Source organism: Mus pahari, chromosome 22 (genome assembly GCF_900095145.1).
Source record: "Mus pahari chromosome 22, PAHARI_EIJ_v1.1, whole genome shotgun sequence".
NCBI classification, from domain to species: Eukaryota; Metazoa; Chordata; class Mammalia; order Rodentia; family Muridae; genus Mus; species Mus pahari.
In genome coordinates, this window is record NC_034611.1 from 16,467,037 (window position 1) to 16,484,055 (window position 17,019).

A 17,019-nucleotide genomic window follows, 5' to 3' on the forward strand; every position below is an offset into this window, starting at 1 on the left:
GGAGGAGGAGGAGGAGGAGGAGGAGGAGGAGGAAGGGGCAGTGCCACAGGAAGAAAACTTTTACTAAGCCCTGCTCCATAATAGACATTCTACATGTCTTCAGTTTTGGTTCATGTTCATAACTCTGTCTTCTTGGAAAGATCTCCCTCTTAAAGAGAGAGAACCATAGGTGTATGCAGGTGAAGCCACCGGCTACCATTGTATATATTTTGGTCCTCAGTCACACTCCCTGATAGGGTGATTGTGAAGCATGTGTTTATAATCACAACACTATACTACCACCTGCCCTGAAGTGAAGAGTCACATGGAGTGCCTGTGAGCCCATTGAAGATGGATGTAACTACTGTAGGATCTGGGGGGCATGGTGGATAAACTTGGAAAAATGGATGTGGAAGAGTTCAGGAAAAAGATCTGGAAGAAGTATGAGGAGGGTATCTGAGTCACAGAGAGTTGCCTGTACAAATACAGAGGGTGACTTCACACGGGAAGGTCAATGGCTGTCTTTCTTGACATAGGAGCTCCTAAGAATCTGAGGTCAGGCCAGAAGGGCCTGTATGTGTACCTGGCCATGGAGTCAGCGACAAGAGAACTGTGTATCTGTGAGAACCAGTGCAAAACTGCAGGGTAGTCACAAGTGTCAGAAGTAAAAAGCTATCTGGTGCAAATGGCCAGTGAGATAGATAATTGTTCACTTACTTGGGGGTATTAACCGTCTACTGAGTTGGTTTGTTTTGTTTGTTGGCTTTTTCATTAGTTTGAGGCAGGGTTGCTTCAAATTCACCATGTAACTGAGGAAGGCCTACAACTCTTTGATCCTTTTGCCTTAGCCTCTGAATACTAGGATTGCGTGATGTCTCTGACATCATATGCTGCTAGTTTAAGGAGGTGGTAAAGGCTGAATGACTAGAATCTCTCCTAGAACCTGGCTTGAGGTAACTGTTGAGGGATGGAAATGTCCACATTAGAGATTACAGCAAGGAAACCAGCAGTGTTTTGTGTGAATCTTGTCTGAAAATATAGGACGTTACGTTGCAGATGCCTATCGACTATGGAGCTTTAGAAATGAGATTGCAGATTAAATTTTAGAGACATTAGCTATACACAAGGATTGAAGCCACTTGTTTGGGATCGATCAACCTGGAAAATAACATACTTACAGAAAAGAGTTGCAAAAATGAGTCCCGAGATATAGTTAAGAACCACACAGTTTACCACTTTTTCATATGTCAATTCCAGAGACACCCAGAATCGACTGTGATTTTGAATGAAATAGCATTGACTCACTGAGTTAAAAGGTCCACCAATGGTAAGGACACTGGGATAAAAAAATTTAGAAAGATCTAAGACATACCTACACCCAGCAGAGAAGGGTTCCAAAGGTTTGGTTATCAAGAACACCATTGGTTTCTGAGAATGACTAGGATCAAAATCATTGATGGGTCAACCAGGTGAAGGCATGTTTTCATGAGAACCTGACCTTCCCAATGTTTGGTGTAAACTGCTAAGAGAAAAAAACTGAAGCAGAGGAGAGATTCAAGAGCCATCTTGGTTCTTCTCCCTGTATTTTCAAGACTAAAGGAACATGCATAAGTGTATGTACCGAGAGCAAAGAACATGCAGAGACCAAAGTTGGAGATACAGGCAAGAGAACACTGGCAGACTGACCAAAGTTCCCACAGATGAGAAACGTGGCTTCCTGTTGTTGCTGTGGTAAAGATGACAACCAAGAACACTTAGGAGGAAATCTAAATCACAGCCTATCACTGATGAATGCTACCTTGGCTGACTCAGCAACCTTTCTTACACCTCCCAACACCTCCTGCCCAGAGGTGGTACGATCTCACAGTGGGCTGCACCCCTCCACATCAGTAGTTAACCAAGGGGGTGGGTATGTCAACCAGCCTTGCAATGTTGGAAACATTGCCTCAAGGTTCTCTCTCCTCAGATGACTGGTTTGTGTCTAGTTGACAAAACTAGCCGGCTCAAAAGGATGCCTGCTACTAAGATGGAACAGCATCTGGAAAGGGTGTCCCCTAGTTGGGGACAGAGACAGATGCTGGGGTCGTAAGGCCAGGTCTGTTCACATAGTAACCTTGTACGTCATGAACCATATTCAAGGCCCTTTTGGGAAATGATGAGGTGAGTGGAGCATTAAGTTTTGAAAAGTGATTTAAAAGTCCCGAGTGGACCAGAAGATGTGGTTGGTGTTCTCATATAATTGTGTACTAAGAAAAGTGTGGTAAACTGTATAAGAAAAATTAATTTCAGATAAAGTTAGAGTATTTCAACATAGAAAGCTGTTTCTGATTTCTCACACAGAGATACAGCTACACATAGACACAATTATCAACTACCTATCAATTCTAATTTGCACAGATATGTACATACATACACACATACATACCTACAGATATATGTGTATATATGTGCATGTATTTCCATTATATGTCATATACAAATATACACATTTAATATATATATGTCATATACATATATCACATATCACACACACACACACACACACACACACACACACACACATATATATGTATGTCACATAGACACACATATAAAGTGACCTTTGCTCCTTTTCAATGATTATAGTGAAAGTCCACAGACATGGAGAGAGCTTGACATAAGGCAAGTTTGTCTAATCCACTGGGATTCTACTTAAAGGAAGGAAGGAACAAGAAGAGTGGAGCACAGCCCTTTGGAGCACATAGAAGACCTCAGAATACCAACCCTCAGGGCACTCCTGATTGGAATCCCTCCCCCATGCCCATACCCATACACACACACACACACACACACACACACACACTCACTCACACAGTTTTGTGTGCTGTAAAACTCAAGTCGCTGCTTAGGTCTTATGAAGCGAACAGTTTGCAAAGCAGTGAAACACTCCAAACGGGTGTCTTCTCCCTCAGAGAAAAGATGTTCCTCTCTCTATTAATTGCTAAGTTATCAAGTTCCAATAGCAGCTGGCTCCAGATATGATTTAATTGAAAAGATGCTGCAGGTTTTTTTTTAAAGGTATTAAAAGGGCTGCTTAGAATATACAGGAAAACAAGTGATTATGATTAGGGAGACAAAGACTGAAATCCCTCAATAGGAGAGAGTCAAACCTCCATGCAAATTTTAAAGTAGTGCAACAAAGGTCCAATGAGTTATTGACATGAACCTATGAGAAACTCCTGGGCTTGGGCTGGCAGTGCTTGTGGCATCGCCTAGGAGGGTAGATCTACAAATGGATTTGCTCAGCCTGTTTACTTTGTCATGCTGTAATCCAGTTACACAGAACTGTGGCCTGTGAAGACCAATCTGGACAACTTAGGAATTTAAAATTCCAGTAGTTCTCAAACTTCTGTTTTCTACATTTTCATGAAACTCTTTCATATGGAGGTAGGATGGCACAATAATCAAATAATTTGTGATGTGATTAAAAATGAAAATATATAAGTAAAAAAATTGGACTTTCTTTTTTTATATAAATTCTTTAGAGTCTGGAGTTTCCTCTGAGTTTCTGGATGTGTCCTTTAACCCAGCCTTCTAGCAAGCATCCAATCAACAGATAGGTAATCTCTGAGTTGAAATCCACTGTAATTTGAGGATCCATTTTTCTTGTAACTTCATGAATAAATAGATCTGTATACCGTCCAAAATTAAAAGTAAAATTCGGCAATGGTATTAGATGCATGAATGCTTTCTAAGAAGATATCCTACCTTGACTGGTAAGCCATATTGAGAGACATTAAAAATTGATGCAATGATGTCACTTCATGCTTTGATCCTGTGAGTCTCTTTTTCTTTTCTAAGCATCTAGTAGAGGCTTGCCAGTGATGAACTTTAGTAGATCAATAATGACAACCAAAAAACACAGGAAGGAATCCAGTTAAAAAGTGGGTCAGGGCTGTAACTCGGCGATGGACTATGTGTCTCACACACACAAGGTCCTGAGTTCAATCCCCAGCACTAAAAGATGCTGTGAGAGAATGATATGTACAAATTATGCTGATCGTTAGCAAGTAGCTTGGGAATTGGTCCTTACTCCCCTGCTCTGCACAGAGCTTCAAAGGTACGTACCACAGAAATGTGAAAAAACAAAGATCTGTGTAGATCACAATACTATCTTTTTTAGCTGTAGTGTGTTAGATTTAAAAACATGAAGGAGCATTTTTATCATTTCCCACTTAATGTATTTTCAATTCTTAACACTTTAACATCACAGTTTTATCAAGTGCCCTAAGTGTTAAACAGAAAAAAAAAATCTATTACTTAAAACATCTAAGAGCTTGTAGTAATTTTATTCTCTGCTCACATTTTCATTAAACTTCCTATTACTTTTTCGCTTGGCATTTATTTAACTCCATTGTTGAACTCAAATACATGTATTTATAAAACTGGGCATTTGTGTACTTATGCTTACTACACTGAGAATCTGAGTGGGTAGCTACTTGAAAATATTATGAAAACGGAACTCACCTATCATGGCCACTCCTGAAAGACTAAGAGGATTATGACTACTGTGGAGCTATAGACAAATCATTCCCCCTGACAATATACACGTTGTTTATCTGTTTACTCCACTTTATTTTATGTTGTTTTACTTTATTTAATTTTTTATGCCATGCTGGAGATAGAACCTAGGGCCTCCTACATTCAAGTGTACTCACAAAAAAAAAAAAAAAAAATGGTTCCTAAAACATAAAACGCAGCTGAGCCACACTCCACCTCTGTGCGTACTTTTTTTTAATGTGGCACATCCTAGCATAGTGACAAACTGGAATCCCACTCTAAACAGAAGCTACAAATGCCCCAAACCCTTCAAAGTGTCACCTGGAAGCATGAACAGTTTTCTAGTGCTCAGAATCATTTTCAAAGACGTTTGGAACATCTCAGGCATTAGCATTATGTGCACTTTGCAAAGATTGTACCATCATTGTGACCCATAAGTCTTATTAAATCCCTCTGCTGTGCCATAGAAACCTTGAGAAAATCCTATAGTAAAAAGGAGAAGGAAAGAAACAGCATAACAGCCAGACCACGTATACAAAATATTTGGGGGTGGGGTACAAAACCACACTAAATGCATTGCTTGAAATCAAGAAGTATTAAGGTTCATGGGGTACCTGATCATATTCACCATCTTTACAGTCCACTTTATACCACACATATTTGAATATTAGTTTATTTTTTACCTTTAGTTTTTCTATCCAAAATTCTAGTGCTTCAGGTATTATTAGTGGATAATTTCTTAGAAAGGTAAAGACAAATCCCTAAGCTGGAGACAAATGGCAAAGGTCTCCTCCTCCTCAACCATGTGAAGGAAATGGAGTCTTCTCTCAGACTGCTTGAAAGATGCAACTTAAACAATACTAACCTTATCATCTCGAAGTCATCTACTCTGCCCAGTATTCCCTTCTTCCCTTGATGTTTATACAGCGTGTGTTTTTAAAAGCTTTCATTGTTCAGATAATAATTTCAAATCTTCTCTGTAATATCCGTTGCCAGAGAATAAATAACTTTGGGCAGCCATTTAATGTGTTAGTTGATAATCCCCCTAACAACACACCTGCCTGCAAACATGCTGTCTGCATATTCTCTGAACTAGCCTCTTTTCAGCTGTCATTATGAAAGCAAAGAAGATTTGCTTTCTATAATACTACTTTCTATAATAACTAACAGTTACAGGATAGGAGAAAACTAGTGAGAGTATCTCCTACATAAGACCTATACATTTACACTTCAGCCAACCATTGAATTACAGGTAAAGGGCCAGGAATACAGAGTTAGCGTCTTCCACATCAGAAAGTTAAACAGGCAGGAAGGATTGAGTGAACCTTTTTCTGTCATGCACGTTCTAAGCTATCCAGATGGAGCCATATGAAAAATGCCCGACACTGGAGGAATGTGAGGTTGCACCAGGCAGAGGAGTTGAGGCAGGTACTTGGGAAAAGAGAAAATTATGATGCGGGAAGCTAAGCTTATCTGTTAGTTTGTGACACATAACCCACTCTGAAGACAGGGACTGCAGAAAAAGTGTCTGCTAGGCATATAGCCAGGAGATGTCAGTCACCAAAACAGGAAATGGGGCATAGTCCAATAAGACAAATTGCTATTTCATTCATGAATAAGATGAAGAAAAGGGTACAAAGAAGAAGCCCAGAGTTTTATCCTGATGGTCTAGGAGAACAAAGATCATGAAAACAAAACTGGAAAGGAAACAGTTGATAAATGTATTGGATACATAGGTCCCAAAACACCAAAAATGGAATTCTGCTCATGGTATTCTCAAAAGAGGATGCAGGGCATATGGAAGCTCCTGTGCTAAGAGATTTGAGATACAGAGGTTATAAGAGTCTAATGGAAGATATATCTTACCCACACTAACAGGAAAGCGTTGTCCTTACTTCTAAACACAGAACGACACCTGAAATAGAACCCGAACTGGGATCCCATTGGTCTACAACACCAAGCTTCTATGCCTTTCTTTCCAGGCTCCATCCAAACTGGGAAGAAAATGCCCACATTGACCTGTGGCTTCAGGTGTTCATTGTCACATGGAGGTATCAGTATCAGGCCAAAGCCCTTCAATTCACTTGCATGTTTTCTCCTGGTAATCTTTATTTGTCTCAGTTGCCCTAACAGAAATCATGAAAGGATAGAAGGAAAAGATTTTTTTTTTTCCTCTTGAAATCTATAGACGTTGGCAGCATGAATCAGGATAAAAAGTTTTGACCAGAGGTATGTATCTGCCTTAGTAATCAGGACAAGGAAAGGAAGGTAGCAGTGGGTGGACTGGACAGCCAAGGGCTGGCCAAGCCTGAATGACACACGAGAAGTCCGCGGAAGGCGTAAGACAAAAACCAAGAGACTGAGGAAGCTATACCCAAGAGAAAAGTCTTCCAAAGAGAGGCCAACCATGGGCACTATGCAACACACATCCAAGAGAAACCACTGAGGACAAAATGATTTCTTAACAGCTAGAAGAGCCCCAAGGATGCCCCTAAAATGAATGATAGTAATGGGGGTTATATGAAAGTTGGGTTACAAGGGTTTGCTTAGAAAAGTGTAGTGAAGAAGTGAAAAATAACAGCCATGCAGCACTACAAACTAAGATAAAGACCTTATTGCAGTGGTATGGAAGGCCCTTCCTATAAGAAGCTGTTAGACGGGCTATGAGACATGAAAGCCACAGTGACAGGTTTTGTTTTGTTTTGTTTTGTTTTTGTTTTTTTTTTTTTTGGTTTTTTTCGAGACAGGGTTTCTCTGTATAGCCTTGGCTGTCCTGGAACTCACTTTGTAGACCAGGCTGGCCTTGAACTCAGAAATCTGCGTGCCTCTGCTTCCTGAGTCCTGGGATTAAAGATGTGCGCCACCACCGCCCAGCCACAGTGACAGTTCTTAACATGATGTTTGCCACAAATGCTGATCAAGGATTTCACACTAGTGATATTGGAGCCAAAGTGAACTTAACTACATTAATTTTTAAACAATAGTTTGTAATAATGCCAACAACAACACACACACACACACTTACACACACACACACACACACACACACAAATCTAAAAAAAAAATTCTAAAGTCCATTTCTAGTCTCAACAAACATTTTAGGTAAAGACTGTTGAATCAGTGTTTTCTCACTTTGTCAAGAATTTGGGATGTAGAAAGAGACTGAATGGCTAGAGGATTTCTCCTGTACTTCCTGTGTCCATAATGTCAAAGCCTATCTAATGACAGGTGATGGCTCCAGAAAGACTTGGTGACAGACCTTTTCCACACTCTGTGCTTAAAAAAACTGACATTTTATTTACATGGTTAATACTGAATGGATTTCGATACTCATTGATTCGGGCTTGTTTGCTAAAGGCTATGGTGTAGAAAACATGCTATTAAAAGAAGGGAAATGTGTTTATTGGACTATAAAAAATAGAAGCAATTGAAAACCCACTCTATATGGAACACTTTTCATTCCCTAATCACAGAAAGACAAATGTTAAACACAGAAAATAGGGATTTGTCATTTCCCACACAGGCATGCTTAGGTTGAGAGGGCATATGCCAAAGCAGAGAGAAGATGACTCAACTCTACAAAGGAAAAAAGGCGATTAGAAATAAGCAAACACTGTTATTCATGTCAACAGATAAATGATGAAAAATATTAGCCATGTTACCAAAAGTCATTAAACTTAATTCTACTTGTGTAATACCCCAACATTGGGAAACAGCCGTTCCTTGACCTTACCTGATCATGATGCTAGGGAAAAGATAGCAAGCAGGTGGCTTGAGCACTGAGCAGCCCCGAAGGTCTACGGAAGCAAGTACCAGTCACTACTCTGAAGAGAAGCCTGAATAGCAGCCTCAACAGTTGGGTTGCAGAAATTATAACTGTCACATACTGCATCTGACAGTATGCATGGAAGGATCTCTAATGGGAATGATTTAATCCTGTGTAGTAATAAGTCTTGCAAGTTAATTCAGGATCATTGTATAGCCCCTATACACGACCTCCTCAAAGTCCCTAAGTAATAGCGTCATGCACTTATAGGTTCTGTCATAGTGTGAAAGAAGAGGGGCTCCATGCATGGATGTCAGCTTCAAGTGTCTGGTTTTGATCACATGCTCAGAGCATCACTTGGTATCTTTGAAAGGTAGCTCTTGAAAAAAAATATCTTTATATGGTGGTTAAGAAAAGCACAATCAAATGATTCTGAAGGTGTTGACCATGTCTCTCACAAAATCCCTAATTACTGTGACGGTCAGGCATCATGTTCAAAGGCCAGGGATAACGTTGAGGCAAAGAGGTAGCAGATAGCTCCATCTTGTTTTTCAAAGATGTAAGTAACTGACAATGAGAGTTATTTGTAAAAAGTCGTATGCCAGATCTCTCACAGCTATTCTACTACTGTCCCTTCATAAATACCATTCAGAAGTGTGTGTGTATTTTCCCACACAATTTAAATTATAACACTATATAGAAAGAAGTAAAAGACTATTGTTTTACTTTAAGCTACAATAATCAGAGGTCTGTTTGATTTGGATCTTGCCCATTAATTAGAGCAGTAATTTAATCCAACCAGAGAATATCTTTTGGTAACTAAAGAATCATGTTTGTATACTTCAGTGCAATTTTAATCCTGTGCTGTTCTTCTTAATGCTATGCTGTAAGCCCATTACCTACAGAGTTTTGGACATTAGTTCAGTTTTATATCCTAACATTTGACAATTTTGTTCTTTGGTTTGACCTTAACTTGGAATACTTATATTCTTTCCTTTCTTTTCCCACCCCCATAAATTAATGAGTCACTACACCTCATGTCTTGCTTTCAAACAATCTTCCAGGAAGACTTGGGGAATCAAAGATCACTCTTACATGGGTTAATCTGGCCTAGGAGCAAACTTTCCATAAACTTTAAGGCCATGGTGGTGGTGATTTCTTTCTGCCCTATGAAATCAACCTGGGAGCTTAAGAGGTTGAGTATTAGCCAATGGCATGCTAATACAGCTGTAAGTATTCCAACAGGTATTTGTGGACACAGTTCTGTTTAACAAATGCCCATACGCCCTCACCTCTCTACCATCTGCACGTGCTTTCAACACACAACTATTAAGCACCTTGCAGATGTGCACACAATGGTAACTGCTGAGGAAAATAGGCATGACATGACATTTTTCTCTGACTGAAAAAGAAGCCACTGTCCTTACCATGTGCCAAGCACACATCAGAATAAAGATCTTTACAAACTCTTTCTCAGGCACAATATGGAGTTGCTCCATTTTTGTCGGCTAACTGGTCACTTTTTCTTTTAATGTATCTTCCCTTGTATATCTCCTCATTTATGAAACTGCTTTATTTTTTCCATAAACAAATGAAAACCTTGAGCCTCCTCTCTTCCTTTCTTTTATTCTGTAATTAGAGAGGAATCCAGTTTCAATTCTACTCACTCGGCCCCCTTCACTGCTTTCATTCTTTCTTTTTAAGTGAATTCAGAGAGTCAGGTATTTCCACTGAAGAGGCTATTTTTGAGCCTCTGTTGCTATATGTGGAGCTAGGATGGGGCTGGGGGGAAGAGAAAGCTGACTCCGAGAAAGGACAGGCTTCCCTTTGTACCTTGATGGACAATCAACAGACTAACCAGGGAAAGGAATTCCTAGTCTAGTTGCCTTAATAGGCTAAAATTAGAGAAGGGGGAGGCAGGGGACCAAAAGAAAGGAGAATGGGGGAGTTTCCAGAGAAGCAGCAGAAGTATACTTGTAATACTTCATCTTGGGGCCCATGCTTCATTGCAGTATTGATTTAAGTAAAATTCTAAATCCCTATCTAAATGCTACCTTCCCTGTTTGAAATACTCTTTAATTCTCTACATAGTAAGGGCAGAGGGATCTTAACAATCAAAATCCTACCAACAATCCAATGCTATTTTAAGAGTTATTCAAATATATTTGGTTATTAGACAGGTTTACTGGGAAAATAAAATCAAAACAAGTGCCTTGACATTTCAGTTTTTAAATCAACAATACAAGGAACATTTATGGAGATATGAGATATTAGTGATATGAGGGTTTGGAAACGAATGTTATTAAGAAAACTTAGAGAATGATTGTGTTTTATCTCCGGAGGGGAAAAACAACAACAACAATTGAACTCTGCTCTTGTCTTCTGTTTCAACATCATGTCGCTGTCCTGCCTCCTCTTGTAATAAATATTCTCTTGCCAGTCCTGTTGCTGACAATAATGTAGGTGAACTCTGCACCGCGCGTGTCTGTCATTATTAATGACCATGGGAGAGAGAAACAATAACTCATTCCTTTAAGAACTGGAGGGATGAAGTGCTGTTGAAATCTCCTTTTGCTTTTTTTTTTTTTCCTGAAGAATATTTCCACCTGTTCCTTCTAAATTCACAAAGAACCTTCCGTCGCAGAACAGAAAATCTCTCTCATGTTCTTATTGCATCTTTGACCATTGTTAAAATAGCAGACACTTGTTGCAAGATACGTGTTAATTGTTATAATAATACCATCCAAAGAGGTTTGAGATACCATGATAGTGCTTTTAAGGCTGGGGTGATAAAACAAATTGTGGTAGGAACATGTTTGTTTATCTATAGCTTAAATAAGTTTTCATATAATCATACCACAGATGATCTTGTTAAATTGCTTATTCAATTCATTTTGTTTTGAGTGTGTGTGTGTGTGTGTGTGTGTGTGTGTGTGTGTGTGTGTGTTTTAAAATAGATCTTTTGGTGTTTATTCTTGAGTCATAAAAGAATCTTTACAATGCTATATTTTTTCCTGTGAAACTGTTTTCAAGTATTTGTGTGTGAATCATGGAGGAAGGCTTTACATTGTGTTTTTATTATTATTATTATTATCAAACTAGAAACAAAACACTGTAGAGATAAAGAACAGAGATTCCCCACACATGTCTTCTACAAATAGAAGGATGATAATGTTCACACTGTGATGAAAAATAGCCACGATGTCTGGGTTCGTCACTTCTGAACTGGGAAATAAGCATCATTCTGATAAAATAAAAATACAGCAGTCCATGCAAATGAGTCATTTCCAACTGATTCTCAGGCAACAATGTATTGTCAATTTTAACCTTATGCTGCATGCTATCAATATCCTTTTACTTCTCCTTAGCATCAGTGCTGAGGAAATATCATCTTCAAGTAGGTTATTCCGACTTAGTAGAAATGGACTTTTCCAGAACATAACATTCAAGATGTCAGTGGACTTGGAGAACTCACATAGAGTGACTAAAGGTTTTCTGAGTCTCCCCTGCCTTCTCAATGGCTTCTACGGTGCTCAACAGATTTATTGAAAAAATTCTAGAAATGCCAGCTCTTGGCAATGGTACACTTTATATTGTTATTAATAGCTTTTGCAGGGAATGTAAGAAAACATTAGAAAATAAGTTTGTCTTTCACCAGATTTCTAGAAGACAGTAAATTACTTTTAAGTTTTAAACATTCCTTTCCTGAATCCCCAACTTTTTCTAAATGAAATAGTGATTCAACTATATCAATAAATAATAAGTAATTATAGCTTAAGTCTGTAAGTGGTAAATCATGTCAAATAGAAAGACAATAAACCAAGCAAAGAAATATGAAAAATATACAGGGGTACTCAGGTTCATAGTTGAGAAATACCCTCTTATACCCTCTGCTCACAGATACCACACTTAGCAATGGCCAAAAAAGGTTTGACCCAAAAAATAGCCAATTCCAAAACCTTAACAGAAACACTTTTTTTCTATTTGATTTGAAATAGTTGATCATATCTCAACACTACAACTTTCATCTGCCAGCCACTAACAACTGTGTTCAATATCCAGTTTCCCCTACACTCATTCTTAAGAAACAGTGAGTCTACTCAAACATATCTATGTGATTAAGAGGTCCTTGTAAGATGCCAAAGCACCAATTTGAGATTTTGTTTCTAATTCCATTTTGCCTCAAATGCAAACACACTGAAGGGCAACAGCAGACTTTACGCTAAAAGTGATTTTTATAAACTTGATGAAATGGTCCCTGTATTCCTTATCATTAAAGGAAGAAAAGGGGTTGGATACATGAGGCTTAGGACAAACGAAAGGACAGTTTGTTTTTTCACAACTCTTTCTTTCTCTAAGTTTACTCATACAGTGGAGAATCTAACCATCCTAGCAGAGTCATAGCCTTGTTTGTTTCTTGACAGATTGATGCTGTGGGAGTCTATTCTCCTATTCCCCAGCTCTTTCCTCATTCTCATCCTCTGCTCCAAGGTCCACACCCAGTTGGCAGAATCAGGCTCGATAGCTAAATTGCTATTTGTGTCTCCGCTTTGTTAAACAGACTCCCATCCCCACAATGATAAAGGCCTGTACTAGAAAACCCACTCCTCCGTCTCACTTAACGTTTAAGACTCGGAAAGAAGTTATCGATAAAGGTTTCAGGGACATAAAAGTATTCAATCCATCAAACTACACTGAATCAAATTAGCCTGAAACACTATCCTTAAAACTGCAAAAACATTGTGATACTAAATATTCAATATTATCAGTCAGGCAAATTGGCCCGGGTCAAATGGGCAAATCTAAAAAAAAATGAGATTGCTAAGTTTCTCAGCCTGATAGCTTCGTAATAAATAATGTGCTTCTATTCAATCTGTACATTAAGTCTTTTATGTGGCCTTAAGGCACTATCTGATGGCCATGCCCATTACTGTGTAGCCATAGAAACTGACACATTTATTTCTTGGATTAGTGTGCCATTGAAAATATTAATATGAAGCAGTAAAAGGGGATTTAATCTAATCTACTGACATGAGGATGAAGTTAGTAAGGGTTTGAGTGCCTGACAGGGAAGGAAAGATTATTCCTGCAGTAAGATGCTTGTTAGCGTTACAAAGATCAACTAAACAACCCGCGACTTCTTTGGCACTTTTATATTTAAATAAGCATCCTCCTACCCAGCATGCAGCACTTTCTGCAGACTGAAGAACGCTTTGAAAATGAAATACATATTTTTACGGATGCTGATAGCTAAGCTGGGCACCTTTTACCTACGAGCATAAAGGGAACAGCGCACCACACACGAAGCACAGTACCCAGGCTCAGGCTAGACTGTCTCAGTGAATTGCATTTTGTTTTGACTTGAAGGTTTTTGTGTAGCACTTCAGTTTGGCCCAGGTTTAAGACACCATCATCAAAAGGAAAAGACATTATCAAAGAAGGCCAAGCAGACTTCATATGTTCAGAGGAATCCCAGCTAATCAATTTTACCCTTGATTTTGTTAATTTCTCACTCAAGATCAGATGCTGATAAATATCCTTTTAATTGTGGGCCAGAGCACGTGTAGCACTGGTGCCTCCTGATAATTCACAGGACACCGTTCCAGCCCTCCTTTACTCTGCTGCAAAGTACATAAATTTCCAAGATATATTCTGACAGAGGAAGCATTGTTGAAGAGCAAAGTATAGCACTTTGTCCTTGAGATGTTAACATAGAATGCCATAAAGTATTCAAATAATAATTTACTCAATCTTTCAGGGTAATTAATTAAAATGCTGGAGATGTTGGGGGAAAATCACCTTGAGCTTAGATGACTGAAGGGCCCTCCTTCTCTCTCAGCATGCAAGCTGCCCCAGCGGACCTACCACATGCTTCCCCAGTTATGGGGTTTGATTTCAGAAGATAATAAATAGCCAGGATCTAATTTTGCCATGTCACAACCGATTATGTTTCACAAGAAAAGGTGGAGTGCTCACCTACCAGATGAAGGTGAAACATAAAACCACTTTTATTTATGTCCTGTGTCCAAATTCAGCCCAGCCTGGCCCCGGGTACTGGGAGTGTGTGGACTTCCACTGTCACACAAATTTATGTGTCTCAAGAATGTGTCAAATATAAACATAAATTTAATCAAAGGGATGGAAACCTTTATTATATATAAAAAACACATTCTTGACATCTAATATAAATTATCTTAATGTGTGTTTTATCATTTTTTCAGGAGGTCACAAAAAAGAATAAGACATTAAACAGTTACAGCCTGCGGGTCTATCATAGTTCTGGCCATCATCAGTAGGCAGGTTCTAAACATTCTCTCTCTCTCTCTCTCTCTCTCTCTCTCTCTCTCTCTNTCTCTCTCTCTCTCTCTCTCTCTCTCTCTCTCTCTCTCTCTCTCTCTCTCTCTCTCCCTCTCTTGCACTGTAGCTCACTATCTTACTCAACTGCACTTTCATATACTCCCACAATGATATGTAGAAACGTGTGGGAGATTCAGTTATAAAAATTTATATTTTCAATGGGGCTATAGTCAGGCCTGAGCTTCTGAACTGGCGTGTCAAATTAGAGAATTTCTCAGGCAGTTAAACCAAAACCCATGTGTCTAAATCATCAAAATCATTGCCGAAGTACCACACTTTGGGTACAGAATCGAAGGAAATGTTGGGACACCATAACTTCTGCTTTGGTTCATGTCAGGAGACTAAACAGAAGCCTGATTAGCAGTAAATAAACAAGCCCCCTAAGTATTACACAGCCATTCCTCTTTGTTGGCTAGGTTTGGGACAGAATTTTAAAGATTAAAAAAACTTGCATATGATGAATAAGGCTGTCATGTTCCATTAATGTGAACAAAGCAAGGACCATGCTCATAGTTGGCCAATGGGGTGGCTTCAGTGTAAGGGGAGCAGAGGCAGCCACAGACAGCACCTTGCAAATCAAAACAAACTGATGCTATCTGGGGGACCTTGCAGTGACATGACAACACACTGTTTTAGTCCAGTCCTTATTAGCTACATAGGATAGATTACACTAATGACCCTTCATTAACTCAAAACGACACTGGCTTAACAGGAACCATGAAACACAGTACTTATAACCTAACTAGACTGTGCAACGGCTCCCAGTATCCAAGTTTATTTAAGATAAAATAACTACAGAACTAAAAAGACTTTATAAAAGCACCTGCTGAAACAACAACAACAAAAAATCAAGTTCTTACTAAATGTTAATCCTTTAACTCACTTTACAAAAACAAAAACAAAAACAAAAACAAAAACAAAATCTACCAGGAGAGAGTCTGCCAAAATCTGCTTAACTTACTACTTTGGCGCATAGTGTATGAGTGTATGATCTGAGCATATGAGAACATGAGAGAGATGCAGAGAACAGAGGATAACTTAGGGCTATGGCTCCACCCATCATCCTCTAGTCACTTTTTACACATTCTCATTTAAGACCTTCATCCAACTCAGTTGGATGCAGGATCATCATGTGGACCACTTTGGGCTCTATAACAATCTGACACATACACTTATAATTCCTACAAGTCCCTTATGTAGTTCTTATTTCATTTATCAGTTCTGTCGGATGGAAATGACTTCTTAGCTTCAGGGACAGCTAGGGGGATTTCATTTACCCATTGCTGGCCTGTAAACACCCCAGGGAAGAAAAACAAGCCCACTTCATCCAAACCATGCACCTGAAGTTCTGTGGGCTAACACTGTCCTCCATTCTGAGACGGTAAACCCTTCCTACCGGCATTCTCTGGCCAGGACTGAACATGCTAGCCATCCATGTACCACACTGTCGGTGTCTGTACGGCCAGATACAAAAACCACTTTTCCTAACCCTGCTCTGGTGGTTCATACAACACTCAAGAACTGACAACCCTGAAGGAGAACTTAGAGTCTTTTAAGAGATTGTATGTTGCTGAGTGTGGGGGTGGGGGTGGGGGTAGGGGTGAGGGGCCTGTCATCCCAGCACTAAGAAAGCTGAGGCAAGAGGTGTCCTATGACTTCACAGTCAGTCTAGGCTTCAGAGCAAGTAACAGGTCAGCCATGAATAAACAGCAAAATCCTCCTCCCACCCAGTAATAAAACAATATACCATAAGATTGCAGGAGACTGAGAGGTACTTACTGAATTTAGTGTCATCTCCATGTAGTTCCCTCAGATAAACTCACAAGGAACTTCTATCAAACATAAAACACTCTTATTTTCCATAAGATCTGGAAAGCCCTGAAAGGGGTAATTTAATTAAAATTACTAACTGTGTAATAATGGCCCTGCAATTTTTTAAAAATTAAGCCAGTATGTCTCCATGCAACTCAGGCTGGCCCCAAAATCTCCATCCTCCTGCCTTTGTCTCCCAAGTTCTGGAATCGCAGGCTCGTACTGCCATCATTCTTGGTAGCCCTTTGTTAATTTAAGTTCTGCTTAAATATAAGGACCTTTCCTAGAACTCATTTTCCCAATTCCCAATGCAGAATAAAACTAGACACAATCTAATGTAACTATGCATATTGTCTACTCTTGTTTCATTTCTAATTAAACTTGGAAGGGTGAGCAGCAAAGTAGCTCAGTAGGTTAAATCACTTGCTGTCAACCCTGTGAGTTAAAAAGAAACTGTTCAGGCACGTTGTCTTCAGATCTTTAGACACGTTTTACACACATACTGTAGCTCATACATACATACATACATACATACATACATACATACACACACACACACAGAGACA

At 39.2% G+C, this 17,019-nt stretch overlaps 1 protein-coding gene across 5 annotated transcripts in view; it reads right to left on the bottom strand.

The window, feature by feature from the left end:
- Positions 1-17,019, bottom strand: part of Tox (thymocyte selection associated high mobility group box) — a 302,005-nt gene that overhangs the window by 258,356 nt on the left and 26,630 nt on the right. The window contains exon 1 of one of the 5 annotated variants that reach the window (XM_029533316.1): positions 16,421-16,481. The exons of the other annotated variants lie outside the window; for them this stretch is intronic. Within the exon in view, the coding sequence (XP_029389176.1) occupies positions 16,421-16,441 (21 nt within the window). The 5' untranslated portion in view covers positions 16,442-16,481. Of the gene's footprint in view, positions 1-16,420; positions 16,482-17,019 lie in introns of those variants that run through there. 5 annotated transcript variants of the gene reach the window in all.